At 33.4% G+C, this 11,895-nt stretch overlaps 5 protein-coding genes across 7 annotated transcripts in view; 3 read left to right on the top strand and 2 right to left on the bottom strand.

The window, feature by feature from the left end:
* The window catches only part of LOC104820525, a 4,120-nt gene extending 3,791 nt beyond the window's left edge, over window positions 1-329 (top strand). The window contains exon 9 of one of the 2 annotated variants that reach the window (XM_010550989.1): window positions 1-329. In XM_010550989.1, coding sequence (XP_010549291.1) covers window positions 1-168 — 168 coding nt within the window. In that variant the 3' untranslated portion in view covers window positions 169-329. The other variant, XM_019203344.1, reaches the window with a different exon arrangement.
* Window positions 330-354: 25 nt separating this feature from the next.
* Window positions 355-2,680, bottom strand: LOC104820524 (non-specific lipid transfer protein GPI-anchored 1). Its single transcript, XM_010550988.2, has 2 exons — window positions 2,200-2,680; window positions 355-746 (listed from the first exon to the last, which is right to left on the bottom strand). The coding sequence occupies exons 1-2, from the start codon at window positions 2,558-2,560 to the stop codon at window positions 538-540; spliced, it is 570 nt and encodes a 189-aa protein (XP_010549290.1). The 5' UTR covers window positions 2,561-2,680; the 3' UTR covers window positions 355-537.
* Window positions 2,681-8,024: 5,344 nt separating this feature from the next.
* On the top strand, window positions 8,025-9,262 carry LOC104820523 (probable methyltransferase At1g27930). The gene has a single exon (XM_010550987.2). The coding sequence runs from the start codon at window positions 8,121-8,123 to the stop codon at window positions 8,976-8,978; it is 858 nt and encodes a 285-aa protein (XP_010549289.1). The 5' UTR covers window positions 8,025-8,120; the 3' UTR covers window positions 8,979-9,262.
* A 728-nt stretch (window positions 9,263-9,990) lies between these two features.
* Window positions 9,991-10,637, top strand: LOC104820522. The gene has a single exon (XM_010550986.2). It carries the CDS (start codon window positions 10,102-10,104, stop codon window positions 10,393-10,395), a length of 294 nt encoding a protein of 97 aa, XP_010549288.1. The 5' UTR covers window positions 9,991-10,101; the 3' UTR covers window positions 10,396-10,637.
* Window positions 10,638-11,095: 458 nt separating this feature from the next.
* The window catches only part of LOC104820521 (pre-mRNA-splicing factor ATP-dependent RNA helicase DEAH7), a 6,477-nt gene continuing 5,677 nt past the window's right edge, over window positions 11,096-11,895 (bottom strand). The window contains exon 15 of one of the 2 annotated variants that reach the window (XM_010550983.1): window positions 11,096-11,738. In XM_010550983.1, coding sequence (XP_010549285.1) covers window positions 11,356-11,738 — 383 coding nt within the window. In that variant the 3' untranslated portion in view covers window positions 11,096-11,355. Of the gene's footprint in view, window positions 11,745-11,895 lie in introns of both variants that reach the window. The other variant, XM_010550985.1, reaches the window with a different exon arrangement.

The raw sequence follows: 11,895 nt of genomic DNA, 5'->3' as shown, positions 1-11,895 counted from the left end.
TTCTACGAAGAGCGTCAGAAGGCAATGCAGAACAGAAAAGCCAGACGACGAGCTGTTCTAGAAGCTTCCAATGTTCCTGAAACCGCTGCTCCGACCGTTCCCTGTGACTTGATCAAGAACATGTCCAACAGCTTTGCCGAGGCTTTGGTCTTGAATCGGAACTCTTAAAAGTAATTTCTCTTTGAACATTTGTGTATAAGACTCTCTCTCTCTCTCTCTCTCTCTCTCTCTCTCTGCGCTTTAACTTCTTCATGTGGATTTTAAGAACAGACTTTCCTTTTGCTGTGTTCTTTCTTTCTCTTGCTTGTTATAAAAGTTAGGGTTTTTCACGATTTGTTGTCTATTACTTGAAACAGAAGCAACATTGTTTGTGTTCTTTGCGTTAAAATCCATTACAGAACACATCAAGCAATAACTTTGAGTGTTTATGGCAAAGAAAAAACAGCAATCACGTGACTGGGAAGAAAAAAACAACAGTGATAGATTACGCCTTACTGCCACGTGGATCGAGAAATTGACACGTGTCACGCTCTCAGGCTACGCAAGGGCGGATAAGAAGGAGACGGCGGCGAAAGCCACGGCGGCGACTGTGAGTCTGTCCGTCGCGGCGGCGGAGCCTCCCTTGTCCTGTGATGTCGCCGGTGACGACGTCGACGACGGAGATTTTCCGGCGGGTGTTGGTGATGATGTGGCATTTCCCGAGAATATGGACGCCTCTGGTGAGTTCGGTGCCATCCCTAGAAGACCTGTTCATTTTCCCAAACGTTTTTAACACATTTTTCTTTATTTTTTATTACAAATTATAGATACAACTAAAAACTACGAAATTTATTGTATAATTTTTTATTTTGTTACAATTATTTTGTTGGCGATTATAAATGATAATTCAGTAGCTAGAGAATTTATTAGTTATAAAATTACGATATTGATTATAAATGCATAGTCTATAACAATTTTGGATGAAGTACTAAATTAAATTTTTTTATTAGTAAATTTTATTTTCAGATTTTTAGTTTAATTCATAAAAAATTCATAAGCTTTACTTGTTAAATATAAAGCATATTTGGTATAAGCTGCAAATCATTTTCATCCACCTATTTAATATTTATTAATTTTTAATAACCATAAAAACAATTGTTTAATTATATGAACCACCAAAAAAAAAAAATACGAGTCGGTCTCTGTATCACATGGGTCTGCAGCCTGGCGCATTAATGTATGGAAACTTGGTTTCTGGTTATGTAATAAATGTTTATAGGAATAAGTTGTTATGAACAGTAATAAGATACATTTGTAAATAATATTGAAAAAAAATAAATTAGTTTATTAAGAAAACGTGGTTTTTATTAAATTTGTCTGATACACATATATCACCATTGACCTAGAAAGTTGAGATGATTCAATATTATATTTTCCTTTCTAAAATAGTTAAAAGATTTTGATTATAAGTAAAAGTTAAATCAATTAGAGTAATATATTTTAGATTTTAGTTATATTTTAATTTATTTATTTTTAGATTTGGGTTGATTTTGATTTGGTGTAAGTTTTATTCCAATTTATTTTTTTATTAAAAAATTATATGTTTCAGTACTTCAATTATTTTTATATTATCATATTTTTTAGATCTTATATGCTTTTTTTAAAAATTCAATTTTGCAAATTTAAAACGAAATATTTATCCAACACAAGAAAAAAAAATCTCATGACCAAATTATGTTGAATCGGTGTTCTAAATATATGTATGCATTATAAAAAACAATTATATAGGTTATATAATAAGAAAAATCAAGATTGACACAAGTCTCGATGCAGCATCAAAACATTTATCATATATAATCAATAAAAATTAAAATAAACATTAATTTTCTATAAGATATAAGATATAAATGAAAATATAAAAAATATATAATTTAAAAAAAAAAACGCCTCAACTCGTCTCGTGAGTTCACTCGTAGTTCATCAGGTTTGCGAACCGTGACGAAATGACTCGGTGGACTCGTTTTCAAACGAATTCTTAAATAAAGTGGTTTGGTTGGCAAAAAAAACGAGTCGATAATGATTCCAACTCGCGAGTTGAGTTCGTTTTGACGCTTTAATCTTTAATCTGATATAGGTTAGGGTTCATCTACTGTACACACACGCGATATATATATATATATATATGTATGTATGTATGTATGTATGTATGTATATACGTACGAGGGCAATCGGAGATGCTGGCGTTGCGGAGCTGGCAAGAAGAAGGCAGCTGAAGGAGCTTGTCTTGCTGGATCCCGAGCTGCTTCAGAGAATCTCCTCCTGCCTTCACCTGCTGTATTATGACGCACAAACACTTGGGATCTTTCTCCTTGATCCCTTCCACCGAATCACAGCACTGTTTTGTCGGTTTCTCCACTTTCCCGCTCGCGAAATCCAGACACAACATCACCTTCTGAAGATCCTCCTTGCACTCCTCCGCCGCCTCTCCCCCGGCCGCCGGAGCCGCCGCGTGCGACGGCGGAGACACGGCGAGGAGGGTTAGCGAGATGAGTAACAAGGATATGACACGATGACCCTTCATTCTGTTTCTCTTTTTTCTCTCCTCTCTCGATTTCTCTCTCTCTCTCTCTCTCTATCTCTCTCTTTATGGTTTGGAGATGTAGGGTTTTAGGTGGTGTATTAAAGGCAAATGACTTCAGAGAGAGAGAGAGGGAGAGAGAGATGGAGAGAGAGAGAGAGAGAGAGAGAGAGAGAGAGAGAGAGAGAGAGAGAGAGAGGGAGAGAGAGAGGGAGAGAGAGAGAGAGAGAGAGAGAGAGAGAGAGAGAATTGAATGTTAGTACGGTTGGGTGGTGAGATGAGGATTGAGGCTTGAGCTCTGTGTTTACGCATATGCACATGCAACGGTTTCAATTTTTTTTTTTTTGCTTGTTGTGAGTGATGTCAATGCATTTTCTTATCGAGAAAACCCCATAAAATATCTGAATTTTATAAAATATATTTAAAAAAATATAAGTTTTAATTTGATAAATAAATACACCAAATATTGAGATGTACCAAAAATTATAGCAATTCTTAATTAAATCGAAATTAATTTCCTATACATCTACATTTCTCGATGTTAAGATCCGAATATAAAATTATTTTTAAATAAAACGGTTAAAATTTATGTATGAAACAATTTCAAACCATTTGAATAGAATCAAATAGAAACTAACTTAAAATTATAATAACTCAAGAGTTGGTGGTCCAATGGTTTGGAGGTGACAAAGTCATCATAAAGGTCTTAGATTCGATTCCATTGATTGGGAGAGATGTAATTTCTGGACCGAAATGGTCTATATACGAAGATTGATCCCGGACCTAAAATAGATATAGTCGAGGCAAAGGTACGAAGAACCATATAGGTTATAAAAAAAACTTAAAATTATAATAATCCATCATTTAAAATACAATAAAATATAATATTAAATTCTATCTATAACGTCTTAGTAAAGCCAAAGATCCGTTGACTCGACCCGATCCATAACACCACAAACAATTCATCTATATACAACAAATTTATGTATTAATATATATATATATATATATATATATATATATAAAAAGAAAATATTGAAATTTGTTGTATAAAAAGATCGACATACTAAACAGAATCACGTGTTTCTGAAGATCCCATGTTTCTGGAGCCATGTAACTTCAGTTATTGATTTGTTTGATTTTGTGTGTTCATGCAACGCATTTGAGGGAACATGATGATTCTTCAGTAAATGTCCCATTACTAAACGCTTGGTCGATTAGGGATATTGATTTATATTTATATTTTTATTTTTGTTTTAGTTAATGTATATTATATACATACATACATACATATATATACAGTATATATGTTTGTTATGCCCGTTTATGATAAATGAAAATCCAGTATAAGTTCCTCAATTTTTTTGAAATATACCAAATAAATATTTACAATTTTAATTTACCTAATTGATATATTAAAATATTTTAAATTGATATCGCAATTTATGAAATCAATGTTTCGATCTTAAGTCATAAAATCGAAGAAATTACTAAATTTTTCCGATAAATTGTTGTGAATATTATGACAACGCGACTCATTCTTAAAAACCGTTCATTCTTCTACATCACTTGGAGAATTTGTTTGTATAAATTATTCATACATCATATGAAAAAATTGGGAACTAACATCAATTCGAAAAATTCAAATATTTGGAATATCAATTTGAAATATTTTAAAATTTGTTATATCAATTATATTAAATAGAAATTTTGTATATCTATTTGGTACGTTTTAAAAAAGTTGAGGTATTTTATATTTGGTATTTTATTGTATATGAGTTTGATTTTGATGTGTATATATCGTCTGATATGAACTTAATCTTTATGTAACAACATTCGTTTTAATCATCAAATATTTGATCAAAAGAATTTTAGACCGATGTAATCACAAACTCATTAGAAGTTGAGTTCAACACCCAGAGTAGGGAGATTTCCCCACCTGCCACCTTCGGGTGTCAAAGATAACGCGTTAAGTAATCTGATTCTTGGAAAAGTCTAATAAAATTAGGGGTGTACAATCCGTTCGAGAATTTAGTTCCGATCCGATCTGAAACCGAATCAGATTGAATCGAATAACGTTCAGTTCTAATTTTATATACTTTTTATGGAACTAAATGAACTGTTTTTGAACCAAACCGTATCAATACCGAACCGAACCATATAAATACCCAACCAAAATTCGAATATTCATATATATGTGTAAATGTTATAGTTTGGTACTTATTTGGTATTTATATAATGGTATCGTTTCGAATCGAACCAATACTAAAACCGAATCAAACCGAACTGTTTAACATTCAGTTCTAGTTTTGTATACTTTTTATAAAACCGAAAATATTATTTTCGAACCGAAACCCAAAACGTTCATCCCTAAATAAAATTCCTAAATTTGAAAGAACATGTTTTTCTAAAATTATTATAATATTAATATATATATATATATATATATATATATATAGTTACATTTCCTAAAAATCACAATGAGAGAACGAACATCTCGACGTATTTATATTTCATGCAGTGATTATATTTTCCCCATTCAAAAAATGCATTTCAATTATACAAATTTATATTTTTTGAGCTAAAATGGTTAGTGACACCAGCCATTCTTATAAGAAAATTTAAATAGAACATATCAACAAAATAAATAAATAAATAAATAAATAGATAGATCGTTGAAAAAGATCGGCAAAAATCTAAAATCCGAAAACGAAATGTAAGGCATTCATTTGGGCCAGCATTCAATTAGTTGGATAGGAGAGATTGAGGATTATTCTTTCTCATAGATAGAATGACGTTATATTTTTTTATTATTTATTCTAAAATTCATTTTTTAATTCATAGAAATTATGAAAAATAAATTTTAAATTTAAATATCATGACAATTCTAATAATTAAAATATAAATTCAAGTGTGCCACTTCTTGACACATGGTATGGTATCAACTCTCAATGATATCATTTTTATGGGTCCTATCAGATAAATTCAAAACGTTTTTTAAACGAATTGAAAAATAATTAATTCTAATACGATTAATTTAGTTAACGTATCAAATGAAACAATTTATAGTTTTTTAAAAAATACGATACAAAAAATATTTCTATTCTAAAATTATATATCGATGGGATAATCGCATTTAAATACCCGAACTTTTACAAAAATCTCATATAAATACCCAAACTATAAAATTGTCATATAAATACATGAATTTTTCATAACTCCCACATAAATACCCAGACTTTTTAATTTTTTCCAAATCAACCACTCATCCGTTAACGGCGTTAAACGTTACTGTTCACTCGACAAAAAACTGCTGACTCAGCAATGACTTAGCAAAAAAAACCCGCTGACTCAGCAAAAAGTGTTGACTCAGCAAAAAAATATTATTAAATATTCAAATTTTTATTTACATATATTTAAATTAATATATACATATAAATTCACACATATATATATACAAATATATATTAAAAAAAATTATTTATAATTAATAAAATACATATACACATAACTACAATATATAAATGTATATATATCATTACTAATGCATATATATTAAAAGAAAAATAATTATAATTAAATTTATGTATATACATAATATATGTATTAAAAAATAATTATAACTAACATATATACATATAATATATATTAAAAATAATATTTATATGTATACATATTAATTATATATACAAAATATACATATACAAGTCTGTTTGTAGTTCATTTTTTTTTTCAAATGTTAGGGATATGCTCACTCGTGCAAGAAATTACGACTCATTACACCCTTTCATGTTATCTTTCACGTGCTCGACTGGGTAAACATTTTTTTTTACCACGAAAAGGGTACAAAACCTGTATGTATATATATATATATATACACACATATGTGTGTGTGTGTGTAAGTAATAATAGGAGGTATAGTTTCCAAGAACTTTTACACATATAGGGTGTATATATATATCATTTTTTTTATGTCTTGAGAAAAGTAGATTAATTAATTTTATAAACTTTTAATGATTTTGCAATATTTTACACATTAAACTTTTACGCACTTTATTTATCGCGGAGCTTATGTGGCAAAATAGCCATATGAGCATATATATACCCACATTTCACATTCCCACATCTGAAACATACCACATCCCCAAATTCAATCTCTCATTTATATCACAAAATTATTTTATATATAGATTTGAGAAATCTTTAGTCTAATCTTCAATAAATCGCGATAACAAGAGACTATTATACATCATATTCGTCATATCATTACATATTTAAATAATTTTCAAATCAGTACTTCAATATATATATATATATATATCCAGGGTCATCTCAACTTTTTTGGAGGCCCTGTACATTATACAAAATTATATCGATAAAAACTATAAATTTATATAATAAAAATAATATTATTAAAAATATTTAATAAAAATAGATAAATTAATATAATAAAAAATTATTAATAAAATTAATAATGATTTTAAAAATCATTAAGTTTTATAATAAAAATTATTTAAATATAATCAACAAATTTTGTAACGTTTTTCTTTATTAATGATAAGAATAATATTTTTTTTTTTAAAATCCATAAATATAGGTTTTTTAAAATAAATACAATTCATTTTCAATTTTTAAATAATTTTTTAATTATTATTGATATATTTCAACAATTATAAAATCAATTTAATATTAAATTTGAATTAATAAAAATTTTACATTATAAGTAATTTATATAATATCATATTTATTTGTACAATAATATAATGTATAATAATTATATCAAAAAATTGATTGGAGTAATGATTTTTAAAATGGAATCCATTTGATTTTCCCCGATCTTCTATAAGCATTTTCGGAGAGTAGCCTCCTTTCTTTCTTCGATCAATCAATGTTATATTCTTCAAATTTATATTTATTATTACAATAATATATAATTAATATTAATAAATAGCTTTAAAAATGGAGCCTCCAAATTTATAGGGTCCTGTTCCGGCGCACCTTTTGCACTTGCTAATAGACGGCCCTGCTGGTATTAGATATGCACAAAATTTTCTCCTCGACATGGTTATGTGACTTAAAAATTAAAATGATATAAATTATAATTTTTATGCCAATGAATTAATTTAAAGGAGATAATTTACGATTTCAGTTTTATATATCCAAATATATTTTTGTTAGAAATCAACTTAGAAATATATAGCTGGTTTATACGGAAAAAAAATAATTTCAATTTTCAATATTCAGAGTAGATGGGGCACGTAAGCCAAATAGAAATTATAAATAATCTAATGTCGGAGAAAATAATTATAATAATCACGAAAAGGGCCCCACGTGACGATTATTCAAAATTCGAATAGGCGAGGGTAATGTGTCAAGATCTAATAAGAAAGCGACAACCAAACTGACACGTGTCAATATTAAGATATTTTTTTTAAAAAAATAACCGATAATTTCGCTGTTTTGTCCGAATTACCCCCAAATCTAACTTTTCCTCCTCTCGTTCCCATTTCTCATCCCAAAGAAAAAGAACAAAAAAAAAAAATTCGCAAATTCGCAGATCAAGATGAGCAAAGTTTTCTCGCCGGAGAAGCGGTGGATCATCACCGCCGTCGCAGTCGCCGGCCTGATCGGAGGCGCGCTGCTGTTCACGAGCTTCATGCGCGCCGCGGATGACGCCTTCTTCCTCTGCTCCACCGCGAACGCGCGCGCACGCGCCACCGCAGCGGTGGCGGACTACTCGGCGACGCCGATCCAGCTCGAAGCCATCGTCCACTACGCGACCTCTCGCGTGGTCCCGCAGCAGAACATGGCCGAGATCTCGATCTCGTTCTCCGTCCTGAAACGCCACGCGCCCTGCAACTTCCTCGTCTTCGGCCTGGGACGCGATTCCCTGATGTGGGCGTCTCTGAATCCGCGGGGGAAAACTCTGTTTCTCGAGGAAGATCTCGAGTGGTTCCAGAAGGTGACCAAGGATTCGCCGATGCTGCGCGCTCATCATGTGCGTTACAGGACGCAGCTCCAGGAAGCAGACGCGCTTCTGAGCGCGTACCGGTCACAGCCCGAGTGCCTACCCTCGAACGCGTTTCTTCGCGGCAACGATCGGTGCAAGCTAGCGCTCACGGGCCTTCCGGAGGAGTTCTACGACACGGAGTGGGATCTGATCATGATCGATGCTCCCAAGGGGTATTTCCCGGAGGCTCCGGGGAGGATGGCGGCGATTTTCTCGGCGGCGGTGATGGCGAGGCATCGCCGGAGATCCGGCGTGACCCACGTCTTCCTCCACGACGTCGATCGGAGAATCGAGAAGGTCTTCGCCGAGGAGTTTCTCTGCCGGAAATACAGAGTCGGAGCCGCCGGGAGGTTGTGGCACTTCGCGATTCCTGCGGCGGCTAACTCCACCGACGGCGACAGGTTTTGCTAAAATGCGCCACGTTATTCCCCCACTTTTTTTTTGTTTTTAATTTATTTTCATTATTGCGGGATATTTTTTTTTCTGTTATATTTAGATACACTTATATTATATCACTCGATGGTCCGACCGAGTAGGATCTAAGAGTTGGATTTTGTCAAAAAAGTCGCTTAGATTTGATTGCTACTTGCATTTGGTGATGAACCATGAGGTTGAGATCGTAATATATTTGTACTTGTGCCAATCTATAATAGACATTAGATAGCTTATCTGTTTTGTTTAATTTCATGTATTTTTTTAAAAAATAATAATAATAACTAGTTTCATGTTTTAGGTCACCTATGGATTAAGTTTCAGAGATATTGATTTCGTAATTTTTGTTATTAAATATGGAAATATTGAATTAGAGAATGGATAAGTGATGTGTTAGCAAATGTTTATGTATCCAAAATCAATGAAACAACCAAAAGAGTCTATTATCTAATTCCAATTGAAATCTATTTCAAATATTGGAATTAAAATTTTGTCTATTATTTATAAATGTTCATAAATATATGTCAAAAAGTTATATATATATATATATATAAAATTGGATTATACTGAAAAAAAGTTCCTTGTTCTCATAAAATAAAATACCACCCAAATGTTTTTTTTGTAAGCCTGTATATTTGTGATATTTTTAAATATATGTATATGTGTATATATATACGGGTGTATACATTCATGCAAAGCATGTAGACGCTAAAGAAGAAAGTTCAAGGCAGACCTATATATATATATACACTGACATATCACACATATATATATATATATATATAGAAATTTTAATATATTTTATACTACCACAAAAAGATACCCACATGGCCACATGTTACGAACGAAACCCAATGGACAAGCAAACCCTAAGATTCAACGATCCAAAAACACACAGCCCAAATTTTATTTTTCCTCCTCACATGATAAACCCAAAACACTTGCACTTCCACGTGTGCAATCTCTCCACCACTTCATATTTGCTGCCAAAAAAAATCGAAAAAAAAAAACAAAACCATAATCATTTCAGCAAAAGATCTTCCCTTTCGTCCAGATTCTCTGCTTCCTTATCCAAATTGGGTTCTCTCTAGTCTCTCCGACAATGGGTCCGATGGTTCTGACACAACTGGCCACCGGTTTGAGCGTTTTGGCGGGAGCAGTTCTTGTGAAATCGGTCATGGACCAGAAGCCGATGATGGGTCAGTTCCCTCGGTGTCCAACCTGCCACGGGACGGGTCGTGTCGCCTGTATGTGCTCTCGATGGTCCGACGGAGACGTGGGCTGTCCCACGTGTGCCGGCTCGGGTCGCATGGCCTGCAGCAACTGCGGCGGTACCGGAACCGGCCGACCCATCCCAGTTCAGCTCACGGTTCGGCCACCTAACCGGTCCTCATAACCGGATTTTGTATAGGTCTTGTTACTTGTAATGAATGAATGAATGATGATGTTTATTACTTTATTTTACCCGGAAAAGAGAGAAAAAAAGGTAAAACTTCATGTGCTTGACCACAGAAATAGGGGAGATTTGGTTATGGGTCGTGTGATTACAATGTCTTTTATCTTCCGGAGATTCGTACACACACACACACACACATATACATATTCGTATATATATATATCTATGAACAGGTTCATTGATCTTATGACATGTATGTTTATGTAACAGTACGATTTCGGTGTGACAATTTGTATCAAATGTTGGTTTGATGGAGGAGTTGAAACACCATTCACCTCCAATTTGCCCTACAGAAATAAAATGTCATCCCAACAAATATAGCTCAGAAAACAAAAGGGTACATGGATTTCAATGTCAAGAATCGAGTTACATAAACATTGTATATATCCATCTTCATCTTGATGCAGGCAAGACCTGGAGATAGCCTGGTGGTCGGCTTTTCTTTTCCTTTTTCCGGTAAGCCTCCATGAATTCTTGCTCTATATCCGACAACAAAACATAGACTATCACTTTAATCCCAAATTTATTTGAAATCGACCACATGAATACATGAATTCACCTTCAAATTCAAATTCAAATTATTGCTAACGACTCGTTCCCAAATGAATTTAGGTTTACCCTAAACTTTCTCAAAACTATATCTCCTCCCAACTTCATCCCATATCACCTCTCTCTCATCATCATTACCAACCACGTCAAATTACAGCCAACAGTGGTACTTTATGAAGCTTTCTCATAAGAAAGAAACAAGTTAAAAGGGGAACCAAACATGCCTGTGATTCTCTCTCAGCAAATATCAGCAGGACAGGAAGTGTCTAAACAAGGAGGAATTTCTCTCTCTCGCCTGTTTCAGTCTCTATCTCTCTCTTTGGCTGAGGAAGAATACCGATAGAGACTAATTCACAGTCCAAATCTCTTAGGCCGGACATAGGTACCGCCTTTCTTCAACCCCGGACCTGAGATCTGTTGCTGCTGCTTTGCCCGTTTCTCCTTCTCTCTCTCTTTGCTTCTACGCTCCGACTCGGCTTGTTCCCTCCTCAGATTCTCCATTTCTTCCTCCATGGCCGTTTTCTCCTCTTTCTGCTTCTTCTTATGCTCCAACAAAGACGTGTCCGAATCCTTCACGGAAAAGAACATAGGCCCCATCTCAGCGAGCCATTGCGCCTCTACTGCAGTGACGCACTGCATGTATTCCTTTGTTGTCAACAGTAACTCGTGATAGACCAGGTAGTCTGGAAGTACACCCGAATTATACAGGGCGCTGCTTGGATGTAAATGGCAGGGCATTCTTTTTTTGCTGAGTCAGCACTTTTTTGCTGAGTCATTGCTGAGTCAGCAGTTTTTTGTCGAATGAACAGTAACGTTTAACGACGTTAACGGATGAGTGGTTGATTTGGAAAAAAATTTAAAAGTCTGGGTATTTATGTGGGAGTTATGAAA

Source organism: Tarenaya hassleriana, unplaced genomic scaffold (assembly GCF_000463585.1).
Source record: "Tarenaya hassleriana unplaced genomic scaffold, ASM46358v1 Cleome31, whole genome shotgun sequence".
In the NCBI taxonomy this organism is placed as follows: Eukaryota; Viridiplantae; Streptophyta; class Magnoliopsida; order Brassicales; family Cleomaceae; genus Tarenaya; species Tarenaya hassleriana.
The sequence above is the reverse complement of the archived record's forward strand: the minus strand, read 5'-3'. Positions and strand labels throughout refer to the sequence as shown.

Bases quoted from the DNA above. Each gene is read 5' to 3' on its own strand.
- LOC104820524 (XM_010550988.2), bottom strand. From the start codon at position 2,560: ATGAAGGGTCATCGTGTCATATCCTTGTTACTCATCTCGCTAACCCTC. The intron at 747-2,199 runs GTACGTATATAC...GAAAATGAACAG, and splicing joins CAGCATCTCCGATTGCCCTC to GTCTTCTAGGGATGGCACCG.
- LOC104820523 (XM_010550987.2), top strand. From the start codon at position 8,121: ATGAGCAAAGTTTTCTCGCCGGAGAAGCGGTGGATCATCACCGCCGTC.
- LOC104820522 (XM_010550986.2), top strand. From the start codon at position 10,102: ATGGGTCCGATGGTTCTGACACAACTGGCCACCGGTTTGAGCGTTTTG.